Raw genomic sequence first — 16,274 nt, 5'->3', positions numbered from 1 at the left:
TTGTATGACCACCTCACCAGCACTGCAGTAATGTTAATATGAAACAGCTAGAAAAAGACTCATTAATCGTTAATCATTCTCCATGGGAAGTCTGTGTCTTTACATCAAAACTGTTCGGTTCTGGTCGCCTCATTATGGGAACAATGTGGAAGCCTGAGAGAGGACGCAGAGGAGATTTACCAGGGTGCTGTCTGTTTTGGACAACTTGTCTTGTGAGGAGAGGTTGAGTGAGTTTAGGGCTTTTCTCTTTGGAGCAAAAGTGGATTAAGAAATGACTTGATTGAGGTGTACAAGATTATAAGAAGCATGGCTAGATTGGACAGCCTTTGTTTCAGGCTAATGTGAGAGGGCACAATTTTAAGGTGATTAGAGAAAAGTGTAGGGGGAATGTCAGAGGTAAGTCTTTTACACAGGGAGATAACTTCCTGGAGCACACTGCCAGGGGTGGCAGTGGAGGCAGATACATTATGGACATTTAAGAGACTCTCAAAATTCAAATTAAACTTTGTTATCAAAGTACATACTGTATCTGTCACCATGCACAACCCTGAGATTCATTTTCTTGTGGGCATACTTAATAAATCTATAGAATAATAACAGAATCAATGAAAGACTGCCCAACTAGGGCGCTCAACTAGACGGCAGGAAACAACAAACTGTGCAAGTACAAAAGGAAGAAATAATAGTAATAAATGAATAAGCAAAAAAATAAGGGATTGAGAACGTGAGATGGATTGTCCTTGAAAGTGAGTCCATTGGTTGTAGGAACATTTCAATGAGGGTGCAAGTGAAGAGACTCTTAGATGGGCACATGGATGAAAGGAAAATGGAGAGCTATGTGTGACGGAAATGTTGGATTGATCTTGGAGTAGGTTAAAAGGTCAGCATGACCACCGATCGAAGGGCTTGTACTGTTCTATATGTGAGCTGTCGGAAAGTGGAACAGCATTTAAGGGCATGTGGAAGCTGAAGATGTTGAAATGGATGTTAGCAGCCCCAGCTGTGCAGGGTAGGAGACTGGCATTGCATAGCTCATAGATCTCATATTCCAGATCCATCACCACCATTGGGTAGTCCTACCCAGGACTAAACTGGAGTTGATAATTACTGTGTGCAGCCAATGCATGTTAAAGACCTTATTAACTGTGTGTGCATTTTTTGCAGCTGTCCCTGGATTTATATTACACAGAGGATGAAATCTATGAACTGTCATTACTCCGTGAACCAAGAAATCCAAAATCAATGGTAGGTGCAGACCTCAGTTTCCTGTTGCTAACTTTTGTGGGTATTGTTGCCATTGAGCTGAGTGCATAGACACATCCCAGAACTTGTCAGCACATGAATCTGCCCCACAATAGACGTAGGGTGTCTTCTCCCCATTCCTGACCCTCCATGGAATGCACAGTGAGAAGATGGTACCAAATTCGCTTGGAGCAGGCAGGCTTGAGAGACACAGTGCAAGTTTTTCTCCTTGCTTTTCCTAGTCCCGTATCAGGAGGTTAGAGTGCAAAACTAAAGCACAGGGTATTAGGTTAATGCACAGACGTAGAGAGAGCACTGGTCACCATACAGGAAACAAGGAGAGAGAGGAAACACTCTTTCTCCATAGGCTGAGCCAAAATGCCAGCAGTTCCTTTCTTCGCCTGGGTGCTGCTCCACTCACTGAGTTCCTACAGCAGATTGTTGCTCCTGGCTGGGTTGAGTTGTTCTCCGCTCTTGGCTATTTGTTTACAATCGTTTTGTCACTTTGTGAGGAGACATCGACAGTGAGAGCACTGTTCATTGTGGAGTGTACTCTGTATGCTTGGCCTTCATATACTTTCCAATCAACTGATCTTTCACCATTTTGGAAACTCAGCTGTGATGCAGGGAGGAAATCTCGTCACTGATTGGTTGCTTGGCAAACTCTGTGGCTGTGGTCTGGAATTCTGCCCATGTTGGCTCATAAATAGGATCGCCGTATACACATTTGTTTATGGAAGTGTTCATGGAAAGCCATGCTTCTGGGAACACTCTTGCATGTCACATGTGCACTTGTGCCATGACTTTATAACCATATAACCATACAACTATTACAGCATGGAAATAGGCCATCTCAGCTCTTCTAGTCCGTGCTGAACACTTACTCTCACCTAGTCCCACCGACCTGCACTCAGTCCATAACCCTCCATTCCTTTCCTGCCCATATACCTATCCAATTTTTTTTTAAATGACAATGTTGAACCTGCCTCTACCACTCCTACTGAAAGTTCATTCCACACAGCTACCACTCTCTGAGTAAAGAATTTACCCCTCATGCCGCTTTCACTAATGCCCGGTCAAATTTGTGCTTCTCTTGATCTTCATGGGCAGAGATTAGGGAGAGTTGGTCATGCCACTTACAGCCAGGTGATGTTCATGGATCCTTGTGGATGGTTTTCTCCCAGTTTGGTCGAAGTAATATTTGCAACCATCAACCACCCAAGCTACGTATTTTCCAAATTATTTCCATTGTTTCTCCTTTTCAACATGGCTGGCTGTGAAAAGTGGGATAATGCAGGGCCGGTGCTCGGATCTTAATTGTTTACAATATGTATTACCAATTTGGTTGAGGGAATATTCCCAGCTTCGCAGATGAAGCAAAGCTGGAGGAGTGTGTGAGCAGGGAGGAGGATGCTTGTAACTTGGACAGGTCGGGGAAGGCAGATTCATGACAATGCGGATAAATGTGAGGTTACCAACTCTGGTGGACAAATGGGATGTTAGTCTTGGAGAGAGACTGGATGACTCACTTTGTTCTCCCTGGAGAAACGAGGCTGAGGGGAGATCTTGCAGAGTTATATTAAATTATTAGAGGTGTGGCTACAGGAGATAGAATCATTTTCCAATGGTAGGAGTGTGCAAGACAGGAGGGCAGAATTTAAGATAAAGATGATGATTGAGGTTTAAAGGTGATTTGAAGGGAAAGTTTTCTTCCCCCCCCCCCCCAAATAGTTAATATTTGGAACTTGCCACCAGATGAAGGTGGTGGTATCAGATATAATCACTACATAAATCAGCAAGGCACAAGAAGAATATGGACAGTGCAGGCAAACGGGGTTGTAATGATGGGCAAAAAAGTTAGTGTGGGCACAATGGGCTGAAGGCTGTACCACTTTGACTCTGAGGTGCCTCGAGACAACCCTTGTCCTGAGTAGGATCTACAAAGCAGAATTTATGTTTAAGGACCATTTCTGCCTGGCCATCTCAGAATCTCTTCACCATGAGCTTTGGTACACAAGAACACCAAAAATAAGAACAGGAGTAGGACCCCAGTCCCCTCAAGCCCCAGCATTTAGTATGATCATGGCTCAACTCTGCCGGCTTTCACTGCCCTTCGCCGTTCATTCTGGATGGATACGTGGAGCTTAAAAAAACAGAGGGCTATGGGTGAGCCTTGGCAGTGGGCTGAAGGGCCTGTATTGTGCTGTAGGTTTTCTATGTTTCTATTCCCCATTATCCTTAATTCCTTGATCTTTCTTTTATTTAAGTTCAAAGCTGAAAGTAAATTGATGATCATACTCAATAAGCCTATAGAATAATAACCGTAAGAGAGTCAATGGAAGACTGCCCAACTAGGGCATTCAACCAGAGTGCAGAAAACAACCAACTGGGCAAATACAAAAAGAAGAAATAGTAATAATAAATAAATAAGCAATAAATATTGAGAACATGAGATGAACAGTCCTTGAAAGTGAGACCATTGGTTGTGGGAGTATTTCAATGATAGGGCAAGTAAAGTTGAGTGAAGTTATAGAACCACAGAACACTGCAGCACAGTACAGACCCTTCAGCCCTCCATGTTGTGCCGACCCATATAGTCCTTAAAAAAAAGTACTAAACCCACACTACCCTATAACCCTCCATTTTTCTTTCATCCATGTGCCTGTCCAAGAGGCTCTTAAATACCCCTAATGTTTTCACCTCCACCACCATCCCTGGCAAGTCATTCCAGGCACTCACAACCTTCTGTGTAAAAAACTTACCCCTGATGTCTCCCCTAAACTTCCCTCCCTTAATTTTGTACATATGCCCTTTGGTGTTTGCTATTGGTGCCCTGGGAAACAGGTACTGACTATCCACTCTATCTATGCCTCTCATAATCTTGTAGACCTCTATCAAGTCTCCTCTAATTCTTCTACGCTCCAAGGAGAAAAGTCCCAGCTCTGCTAATCTTGCTTCATATGACTTGTTCTCCAAACCAGGCAACATCCTGGTAAATCTTCTCTGCACCCTTTCCATAGCTTCTACATCCCCTTTGGTTCAAGTGCCAGATGGCTGAGGGTTAATAATTGTTCCTAAACCTGGTGGTGTGAGTCCTAAAGCACCTGTACCTTTTTCCTGATGGCAGGAGGGAGAAAAGAATATGGCTGGGTGGTGGGATTTATCTATCTCCAACTTAAATATATTTGATATATTTACTAACCTTGGCAGAAAATTCCAAGAAATTCACTACCCTCTGAGAAATGATGCTTCAATGTACTTCAGTTTTAAGTGACTGACACTTTACTTTGTAGCTATGTCCTCATGTTCTTAAGCCCCATTAGAATCTTGTATGTCTGAATAAGGTTACCGCTCATTCTTCTCAACTCCAAGGAACACAGACCCAAATTGTCCAGTTTCTCTTGGTCAGACCTAATCTACAGATGACAGAACACACACAAAATATTGGAGGAATTCATCAAATCAGGCAGCAACTACAGAGGGGAATAAGCAGTCGACTTTTTGGGCCAAGACCCTTCATCGGGACTGGAGAGGATGGGGTCACGAGCCAGAATAGGAAGATGGGGGAGAGGGGAAGGGGTACAAGCTGGCAATTGATAGGTGAAACCAGGTGAGGGGGAAGGTGGGTGGTTGGGGGAGAGATATGAAGTAAGAAGCCGGGAGGTGGACGAGGTAAAGGGCTGAAGATGAAGGAATCTGAGAGGAAAGTTCAGTGGAATATGGGGGGTGTGGGGAGGAGGAAGGAGGAGGAGCACCAGAGGGAGGTGATTGGGTAGGTGAGAAATGGGAAGGAGTCAGAGGGCAACCAGAGGAGGGAATGGAAAAAGAGAGAAGGGGAAAGGGGGTAGAAGTTATCAGAAGCTAGTGAAATCAATGTTCATGCCATCATGTCAGAGGCTACCCAGAAGGAATATGAGGTGCTGCTCCTCTGACCACATCATGACAGTAGAGAAGGCTGTGGTTAGACATGTCAATTTGAAATTGCAGGCAGCCAGGAGATCCTGCCTTTTACGGTGGGTGGTGCAAATTGCTTGACGAAGCGGTCCCCCGACAGGTCTCACCGATGTGGAGGATGCCACATCGCATGCAAAGGTTACAATACATGACCCTGGCAGACTGGGGTTCTGAGGTGAACCTTTCCATCACACATGGTTAATCTCCTTTGGACTGGATCCAATGGTAAGGCAAGTTGAAACGCTTCTGTCTGGCACCTTTGGAACCTGACTGGTGCCAGACCTCAGAAATTCCCCATGGTTACCTTCCCAATGAGTAAGAGAACAGTTCTCTTTCAGCATTTACACTCAGTGAGTTGTGTAATTTTATGTGAATAGGCTATAGCCTGGAGTTTCCCTCAAATGGAAATGATGTTGGTTATGGTGGCAAAACTGCATTGTAGGCTAATTAGCAACCAATTAGAATCAGAATCAGAATCAGGTTTATTGTCACCGGCATGTGATGTGAAATTTGTTAACACAGACCTAAATTAATCTTAGATCTTAGTTAAAATTAGTTAATTAATATAGCTCAGATTCTAAACATACTGGACTAGAGACCTTCTACATGCACATCCTTTTTAACATCAAGGGTGCAGTATTCGAGCTGAAGCCTCACCAGCACCCTGTGCAACGGCAGCAAAGCTTCCATATTCATTAACTCCAGTACCTTTGCAATAAAGGCCAACGTGCCACTTGCATTCCTAATCCCTTGTTCCTGCTTGTTAAACTTTTGTGATTTATGGGTGTGACAGAGCAGGTTGGCAAGGCTAATTGCCCCGCTAACCTTTCTCCTTTACCCAGTTAGTCACTCTTCCTCGTCCTGTCCCTGGTGTAGTTTCCCCAGTAGTTCACAAACTTTGCACACCCCAACAGTAAAACAATTGCTGGCTTGGCTAATCAAAATAATCCCTCCAGTTAATGTGCTCTACTGGTTTATAACTCTTAAAAATAAGGATTCTAGACACATTCATCCCAAACAGTTTCATTTATTTTTACTGACACTGTACATTGGATTATAGACAGCAGAATGTCCCCAAAAGACGTGAGGAACAGTTTGAGGTATCCTAAAATAATGTCTGGGTTAGTGGGAGCAGGTGCCCTAAACCCTACACAGGCAGATTTAAACCCTCAGTTTGGCTTTGCTGAGGGGTGTGGAGGCTGGATTTGACAGTTGGTGAATAGTTATATTGGGAAGTTAATGACAAAATGGAGGAAGCCTCTGAATATTTGTAAATTTTTGTACAAGTTTGTTTTCATTTGCCTATTTGTAAATACTTCTTTTCTTCACAGCTATTGGGCAGCTTTTGCTTTTTTTTCCACCTGGAACTAAATAAAACCCCTCGCATTAGCGTGCTGTTGCGGCTTACCATCTGTTCTTTTCTTTAACTGGTGACCCTCGTCAAGCACGCTTAGCCGCAATGGGCTAGCACACCTTGATTCCCCTGAGCTGCCCTCAAGTGCGGTCGCTCTACATTTAGATAATAATCTGCCTGTTGACTCTGCTTAATGAAGTGCATCACCTTCCACTTCCCCACTTCCAGTTGCCAGGTTTTTACCCAATCATTTTATCAATTTAAATCTTTTTGCAGAATCACAATATTCCCATCACACCATGTCCTTCTACCCAGAATTCATATCATTGGAAACCTTACATTTCTCTCACTCCTCCAGGTCATTAATGTAAATAGTAGACAACTGAGGGCCAAGAAAAGTATCCCTTGGTGCTCCTAGTTACATCTCTCCAGCCTGAAAAGGACAAACGTATTCTGAATCTGTTCTCTATGTGACCGGCAGTTTTCATTCCATGCTAACACTCCCACTCCAGTACTTTGGCCTCTTAAGTTATGCACCACCTTCAAATATAGCACCTTGTCGAAGATCTTTTGGAAATCTAAATACACAACATCTACAGGATTCTGATGAAGGGTCTTGGCCTGAAAGGCTGACTCTTTATTCCTTTCCATGGATGACTATAAAAAGGGAAAAGACATAGGATCAGCCCATCAAGTCTGACTTCTGTCATTTGGTCATGGCTGATTTATCTTCCTTCTCAATCCCATTCTCCTGCCTTCTTCCCATAACCTTTGACACATTTACTAATCAAGAACCTATCAACCTACACTTTCAATATACCCAGTGAATTGGCCTCCACAGGCATATATGGCATTGAATTCCATAGATCCACAATCCTCTGGCTGAAGAATTTCCTCCTTATCTCTGTTTTAAAGGGACATCCTTCTATTCTGAGGCTGTGGTCTCTGGTCCCAGACTCCACCACTATGGGAAACATCCACTCTATCTAGACATTTCAATATTCAGTACATTTCAATGAGATTCCCCACTCATTGTTCTAAACTCCACCCAGCACATGCCCAGGGCTCCTCATATGTTAACACTTTCATTCCCTGGATCATTTCTGTAAACCTCCTCTGGTCCCTTTCCAATACTAGCACATTCATTCCTAGACATTGGGCCCAAAACTGCCTCGAATACTCCAAATGTGGTCTGACCAATGCACCTGCAAGTCTCAACCTTACACCCCAGCAGAGTCCTCTTGAAATGAATGCTAACGTTGCTTTACAGAATGCTGCACTTGGACCACCCCCCCCAAGTCCGTTTGCACCTCTAATTTCAAAATCAGCTGCCCACTTAGAAAGTAGTCTATGCCTTTATTTTTTTCTACCAAAGCGCTTGTGAGTACACTTCTTATACGGTATTCCATCTGCCACTTCTTTGGCCATCCTCCCGGTCCTTCTGTAGACTCCCTGCTTCCTAATCACCACCTGCCCCTCCACCCACCTTTGTATCATCTGCAAATCTGGCCACAAAGCTATCAATTCCCTCATTAACAAGTAAGGTGAAAAGTAGCAGCCCTGATACTGATGCCTGCAGAACACCACTAGTCACTGGCTGCCAAACGGGAAAGGCCTCCTTTATTTCCTCTCTTTGCTTTCTGCCAGTCACCCAATCTTCAGTCCATGCTATAACATGGAAACAGGCTCTTCAGTCTGATGTCTGCACCAACCAGCAGGCACTCATCTACACTAATCCCATTTTCTCCTTCCCAGAATCTTTTCAGCTGCCCAGAGGTTGCCCTGCTTACCTAGTTGCTGCCTGACCTGCTGAGATCCTCGTGCACTTGTGTGTGCTACCACAGGTGTCACGGTGGAGATACGACTCTACCAGAGGAGTTGTGATGCCTTCTTTCCCACCACTAGGCTGCAGGTCGCCTGTGGGCAAGGTGTAGCACCCGCTTAGCCCCCCGATCCAGGTCATGTGAAGTCATGGGAGCAGGTGGTGGATGGTCATATGAGCAGCTGGTACAGATCACAAGTCCTGGTTATGCAACCACTGAAGCCAGGCAGACAATCTCTGATAATGGCTGGGGTCACCCATCTTGTAAAGGCACTGCCTAGAAGGAAGAAATGGCAAAGCCCTTTTGTAGAGAAATTTGCCAAGAACAATCATGGTCATGAGACCATGATCGCCCATGTCATATGACACGGCTCATAACGATGATGGTAATGATAATATCTCCAGGGTCCCCTCTGTCAACTTTTCCTGAGCAGCAGAAATCAGCTGTGTTGCTCTCATTCCCCGATAGGGAGTCTGTAACATTGTGGTTAAAACAGTGCAAAAATAGCAAAGGTCCTTCTGCAGGAAGAGGTGCGAAGGGATGGAATTCTCCTCACTGTCAGAGTGTACTGTTCATTGAGTGCTGTTTGACAGGATTGCAGTGCAAAAGGGAACTCAGGTGGGTAACTACAAGCCAAAGGAACAGAAGAATGTGAGATTGTGGGAAAGGCTCATGTCGAACATTGATCAAATGACTTCCACCTGTGATTGTATGATGTGAAATGTAATACGTGAAGTGTAATGACTTGCACATGGACCTGTGTCTCCACAGCCCAGCACCCCGACCACTCCAAACAAAACAGTAGCGCTTGTGGATTGGGAACCTGGACTGACACCAAAGCCAGATCCCACCATCATTAACAAACATATCCGGAAGACTGTTGACGTAAGTACACTTAAATCAAAGCCAGTTATCTTCCAGTCCTGTGCATTGTAGAATGCAGCACTGTGCAGGGGTCCTGGGCTTGTTTATATGGCTTGGGTGCCTAAGACGTCTGCACAGTCCGTAGTAATTCTCTGCATTGCACTGTATGGCTGCCACTAAAAAAACAAACTTCATTACAAACCTGATTCTGATATGGGTCTGTATTGCGGACTGAGAGTGGGAAGGGGTGGGGGGGGGGGGGAAATCATGGTTGGGGAAAGGGGAGAGAGTGGGAAGCATCAGAGAGACACTCTGTATTGGTCAATAGACCAATTGTTTGGAATCAAGTGACCTTGCCTGGTGTCTCGGGGCTGTGTGTGTCTCTAGCCACGCCACTCCTGCCCCAGCACTCCTTCTCTGCCACCTGTCCCACACCCCTCCCTCAGTGCTCAACCCTCACTATTCCCAACATTCTTTGTTCCAGCCAGATTCACAAACTCGCTCTTCGCTCCACATTGACAAAAACAGTATTGTTCATAAGTCTTAGGCACCCTGGCTATTTAGACATTTAGCCCATGACTTTTGCACAGTAGTGTATGTCTAAAGTTTTAGTGCCAGTGGTATGCCAGACTCTGTGTAAGAGTAAACATTCCTGCTTGGGGTAAAAGCATGTTGAAGTAGCAGAGATCCTGCTGCGAGTTTGAAGGATTACTTCACAGGGCTGCTACTCATACCCAGAATCAGAATCAGGTTTATAATCACTGACATATGTTGTGAAATTTGTTGTTTTGCAGCAGCAGGACAATGCAATACATAAAAAAAAACACTAAGTAATAATAGAGAACTGCAACAAGAGTGAAAATAGTGAGGTTAATGGACCATTCAGAAATTTGTTTCTGAAACTTGGTGTGTTCACCTTCAGTCTCCTGTACCTCCTCCTTGATGGTAGTAATGAGAAGAGGGCATGCCCAGGATGGTGAGGGTCCTTTATGATTGGTGCCACCTTCTTGAGGAATTGTCTTTTGAAGATGTCCTCAGTGGTGGAGAAGTTAGTGCCCATGATGGAGCTGGCTGAGTTTACAAACCTCTGCAGCTTTTATCAATCCTATGCATTGGCGCCTCTATACCAGGCAGTAAGGGAAACCTGTCAAAATGCTCCCCACAGTACATCTGTGGAAATTTGCTGGAATTTTTGGTGACTCACCAAAACTCCTGAAACTCCTAATGGAGTATCCTTCTTCATGATTGTGTCAATCAGGCCTGACTTAGTCAACTGGGCTTCTGAAGGTGTTGACACATCTGGAGTCATTGGACCATAGCTTTCCAGGGAATATATTTTTATGTGAGTGGAAAGAATAGTGTTGGTATAGTAAAGCTGGAAGGAAGCATCAGGGGTTGGTGTGGTAGGACAACAGGACAGCAAAACCCTGAACTCAAACCTGAGCTCACCTGATAGAACAACCTTCATTTATTTCATATATTTATGGAATGGCATCAAATACAATTTGATGTCAAGCCACAGAAGCAGTTGACCAAAAGCTATTGAATATTGGAAGGCTTAAATGGGGTGGATGTGGAGAGGATGTCTCCTAAGGTGGGAAAGACAAGGAGCAGAAGACACAACCTCAGAATACAAAGACGTCCCTTTAGAACAGAGATTAGGGGAAATTTCTTTAGCCTGAGGGTGGTCCATCTGTGGAATTCATTGCCACAGATGCCTCGGCAGGCCAAGTCATTAGACATTGGGCGTATTTAATGCGTACTTTGATAGATTGTCGATTAGTAAGGGTGTCAAAGGCTAAAGGGAGAAGGCAGGGTATGGGGTTGAGAGGGATAGTAAGTGGATGGAACAGTGGGGCAGATTCAATAGACAATAGACAATAGCTGCAGAAGTAGACCATTTGGCCCTTCGAGCCTGCACCGCCATTTTGAGATCATGGCTGATCAACTACTATCAATACCCGGTTCCTGCCTTGTCCCCATATCCCTTGATTCCCCTATCCATAAGATACCTAACTAGCTCCTTCTTGAAAGCATCCAGAGAATTGGCCTCCACTACCTTCCGAGGCAGTGCATTCCAGACCCCCACAACTCTCTGGGAGAAGAAGTTTTTCCTTAACTCTGTCCTAAATGACCTACCCCTTATTCTCAAACCATGCCCTCTGGTACTGGACTCTCCCAGCATCTGGAACATATTTCCTGCCTCTATCTTGTCCAATCCCTTAATAATCTTTATTGTTTCAATCAGATCCCCTCTCAATTTCCTTAATTCCAGCGTGTACAAGCCCAGTTTCTCTAACCTCTGTGGTGAACTATGTGCCTGTCGGGACATGCCCTGCTGACTGCTCCTGTGGCTCCTCCCACAGGCCCCTGTATAAAGGAGATCTGCGGCCTGACGCTCGGTCTCAGTCTCCAAGACCTTGTATGATAGACACTCACTCCTGGTTCCTTCTTCCAGTCAATAAAAGCCGATATCTCACCTTACGTCTCAGTGTGAGTTATTGATGGTCCAGACATCCCAGGAATTAACCTCGTGAATCTACGCTGCACTCCCTCTACAGCCAGGATGTCCTTCCTTAACCCTGGAGACCAAAACTGTACACAATACTCGATCGGTCAAATGACCTAATTTTGCTCCTATGTCTTATGGCCTTATGGTCTATAAAAACTCAGTTTTTATGGGTTGGTGTCTTAAGGGAAGAAACTGAAAGGAAGCAGAGACATTGAAGGAAGAGGTCCCACAGAGCACCCACACTTCTTGGCTGTTTTTGACCTCAGATTTGTAGCCTCGACTCCAGAGTATTTTGATGAATTACTTAATAAGTTAAGTGGATGAATCCTAATTATTGAACAGTCCCCCCTATTTCTAGATTATCCCACAAATGGAAACAGCACATCCACCCTGTCAGGATTCCTTTATTTGTGAAATTGTTAGCCACTTTCTTCCTGTGGATCCTGTGATTTTGTGAGCAATAATTCAGAGTTTCCTCTCTTCAGCTCCTCATGGTTGTGGGAGAGAATTGGAAAGAGAGACCATCTCATTAATGGCTTGATTTTCCAATTTGATGGTACAATATCCTCTTCAAACCCACTTTTTTCATCTGAAGGCTTCACTATCTTGTATTTCAGTCTTGATCTCCTGGGGGGGGGGGGGGGAAGTTGGGGGGAAATTTCTTTGGAAATCCCAGAGGAGTGTTGGTAGTGGTGCATCTTGACACAGTGCTGAGACCAGTCTTGTGACAAAGGTTCTCTGCTGCCAATCAAACACTCCTTAGGACTCTTCACAGGATGTTTGTGTTCCTGAACATTGCTTCACCTTTTCTTAGGTGCTTTGTCATTTACTTCAGCCAAGTGGCTGGTGCATTATCACAGTGAAATTGTTTTGCCTTGTTTATTCTGTCTCCGCTGAAAGCTCATTTTAGTTTTTAGTCTGTATTTAGGAACTATGATCATGATCACGATGGTTACATCTCCCAAGAAGACTTTGAAAGCATAACTGCCAACTTCCCATTCTTGGACTCCTTCTGCGTTTTGGACAAAGACCAGTAAGTGTACAAGAAATTACATTCTTCTCTTTGCTTGGTTTTTAGATAAATTGCTCATAGTTAAAATGTGAAAATTTTCGCAAGGAGACAACCTTATGCGGTCACAATCACATAATCAAAGGAAGTTTCCTCCCAAGAGTGCTTCACCTTTTCAACTTTACTTCAAAAGCATCTAGACAAGAATTTGAATGTCCAAGACATTGAGTGGGCATGGATCTAGTGTGGGTAAATGGGATTTGTGTAATAATGGTAAATGTATAGTAATTATACATTAGTATGGTATAATGGTAGATGACGATATAATGGGCTGAAGGCCCTGTTGACTATTGCAGTCAGAACCAATACTCACTTGGAAAGGGTTTCCCATTCTATCTCAACCTGAGGTAGAAAAGTAGCACACCAAAGAGTATATATACCTTTGGTCAACAGTCCTTGAGAGAATAATAACCACTGACTATACTCAATAACCACACAGCCCACCTGTGGGATCAATACCATCAAAGTTATTACCCTTCAACCATCAGGCTATTGAATCAAACACGAGGAAATCTGCATTTGCTGGAAATTCAAGCAACACACACAAAATGCTGGTGGAACGCAGCAGGCCAGGCAGCATCTACAGGAAGAAGCACAGTCGACATTTCGGGCCGAGACCCTTCGTCAGGACTCCCGAAACGTCGACTGTACTCCCTATAGATGCTGCCTGGCCTGCCGCGTTCCACCAGCATTTTGTGTGTGAGGCTTCTGAACCAGCCTGGATAACTTCACTCACTTTAACACTGAACTGATTCCACAAACTGGAGACTCACTTTCAAGGACTCTACAACTCATGTTCAGCAGTATTTATTTAGTTGTTTGTTTGGTTTATATTTGCAGTTTGTCTTCTTTGTACATTGATTGTTTGTCAGTTTTAGTGTGTAGTTTTACTTTGATTCTGTTGTATTTCCTTTTCTACAGTGAATGCTTACAAAAAGTTGAATCTCCGATGATGTTATATATGTACTTTGATAATACATTTATTCTGAACTTTGATGTTTTTGAGCTTTAAAAGAATGTAGGTGAAAACAAATAGTAGTACATTACCTTGTCAGTGCACTGGCCATAATAGATTTTTCACCTTCAGCTCTTGTTTAAGTAATGCCCCAGAAGGCAGTGGAGGCCAAGTCTCTCGATGCATTCAAGAGAGAGTTAGATAGAGCTCTTATAGATAGCAGGGTCAAGGGATATGGGGAGAGGGCAGGAACGGGGTACTGATTGTGTATGATCAGCCATGATCACAGTGAATGGCAGTGCTGGCTAGAAGGGCCAAATGGCCTACTCCTGCACCTACTGTCTATTGTCTATTGACATGTGATATGCACCAGCTGCTCGTACAATCATCCACCAACTGTTCCCATGGCTTCATGTGACCCTAAGCATGTGGTATACTTTGCCAAGGTTGACCTGTAGACTAGCGGAGGGAAGGAGACGTATCTTGAACATGCCACCCAGCCTGAACAGCTCCATAATCATAAGTTTTTATCTAATTTTCATTTTTGCATAATCCTATGCAAAAACTTAACAAATGCTTTCTGGAAATCTGTACAGATGACACCCTTAGACATTCCAAGATTGACCACAATGATGATTATCAACCAGATGAGTTGCACATGATCTGTCCTTCCTGATTCTTTGGCCATCTGATAGCTCAGTCACAATCACCTGGCCTGCTGAGTTCCGCCAGTATTTTGTTTGTGTTGCTCTGGTAGCTAAATCAGACAACTTCTGACAAATTTCAGTGAAGGCTTAAATTCTTATGGAGTAATTGCCTGAACATTTCTTTCCTCATTTCTGAATAACTGAGTGATATGTATAATTTTCTAAAGCTCTTGGAACATTGCTAGTGATCCTTGGAATATTATGATTCAAGCAACCGCAATTTCTTCCCCAGGCACATTGATACCCTGGGACATTCAATCTTAGAGAGAGCAACTGTGTGCTATTTCTGTTAGCAGCATGACATACATGTGACGCTTTGCTTGTAAACAGAGAGAATGATTTTTCCCAAGGAGCCAGTGCCCCTCTAAGCCTCATGAGCTACATTTACATATTTTTCTGCTTTTGGGATTATTCTGGGGCTGTATGATTGTTATCAGTTGCAGGAGGAGAGAAGTAAAATACTTTATCATTTGATCTCACTGTTGGGTTTAACTCCAAATTCAAAGTTCAAAGTAAGTTTTATTATCAAAGTACATATATGTCTCCACATACAAGCCTGAGATTAATTTTTCTGTGGGCATGCTCAACAAGTCTATAGAATAGTAACTATAACAGGATCAATGGAAGGTCAACCAGAGTGCAGAAGACAACAACCGATGCACATGCAAATATAAATAACTAACAATAAATAACGAGAATATGAGATAACAAGATAAAGAGTTCTTAAAGTAAGATCGTTGGTTGTGGAAACATTTGAATGGAAGGGCAAATGAGTGTAGTTTAGCCCTTTTTATTCAAAAGCATGATGGTTGAGGGGTAGTAACTGTTCCTGAACTTGGTGGTACTGAAATTCTTGTACCTTCTACCTGATGGCAGCAGTGAGAAAAGTTGTTGTGAATCTCCAGTTGTTGTGAATCTCTGATGATGGTTGCTGCTTTCCTACGACAGTGTTTCATGTAGATGTGCTCAATGATTGGGAAGGCTCTACCCGTGATGTACTGGGCCAAATCCACTACCTTTTGTAGGATTTTCCATTCAAAGGTATTGGTGTTCCCACACCAGGCTGTGATGCTGCCAGTCAATGGACTGTCCACAATGCACCTCTAAAGGCTTGTTGAGGTTTTAGATGTCATGGTGAATCTCTGCAGACTCCAAGGGAAGTTGAGGCACTGCCGTGCTTTCTTCATAATTACACTTACATGCTGGGTCCAGGATGGATCCTCTGAAATAGTAACACGCAGAAATCTCAAATGTCTAACCTTCTTCACCTCTAATCCTCCGATGAGGACTAGCACATAGACCTCTGGTTTTCCTCTCCTGAAGTCTCTAACTCAGTTCCTTGGTCTTTCTGACATTGGGAGAGAGGTTGTTGTTATGACCCAACTCAGTCAAACTTTCAATTTTCCTCCTGTATGCTGATTCAAACACACCACCTTTGATTTGGCCCACAACAGTGGTGTAATCAGCAAACTTGAATGTTATCCCATCAAAAAGGAAAGTACGGAAGGTTCTGTGGGAGTGTAAGGAGTGGCAGATCTAGCTCCACTACCAGTCCATCAACCAGTTCAAGAATTTTTATAAAATCAAGTTCTTGTGTTATGAGAAAGAGTTAGTGTTGATAAAGTACATGTTGTGGAGCTCTTTCTCCCTCCGATCCTACTCGACACGCGGAAGTTCCGCATCCCTGCTATAGATAGGGTCAACGCAAATAGGCTTTTTTTCATTGAGGTCGGGCGGGAATACAACCAGAGGTCATGGGTTAAGGGTGAAAGGTGAGAAGTTTAAGGGGCACGT

At 43.7% G+C, this 16,274-nt stretch overlaps 1 protein-coding gene across 1 annotated transcript in view; it reads left to right on the top strand.

Moving 5' to 3' along the window:
* Positions 1-16,274, top strand: part of rasgrp3 (RAS guanyl releasing protein 3 (calcium and DAG-regulated)) — a 98,332-nt gene that overhangs the window by 61,731 nt on the left and 20,327 nt on the right. Inside the window, exons 10-12 of the mRNA XM_059985623.1 lie at positions 1,165-1,245; positions 9,145-9,258; positions 12,667-12,782. Coding sequence (XP_059841606.1) covers positions 1,165-1,245; positions 9,145-9,258; positions 12,667-12,782 — 311 coding nt within the window. The remainder of the gene's footprint in view (positions 1-1,164; positions 1,246-9,144; positions 9,259-12,666; positions 12,783-16,274) is intronic.

This window comes from Hypanus sabinus, chromosome 12 (assembly GCF_030144855.1).
Source record: "Hypanus sabinus isolate sHypSab1 chromosome 12, sHypSab1.hap1, whole genome shotgun sequence".
Taxonomy (NCBI): domain Eukaryota; kingdom Metazoa; phylum Chordata; class Chondrichthyes; order Myliobatiformes; family Dasyatidae; genus Hypanus; species Hypanus sabinus.
This window is presented reverse-complemented; position numbering and strand designations above follow the sequence as displayed.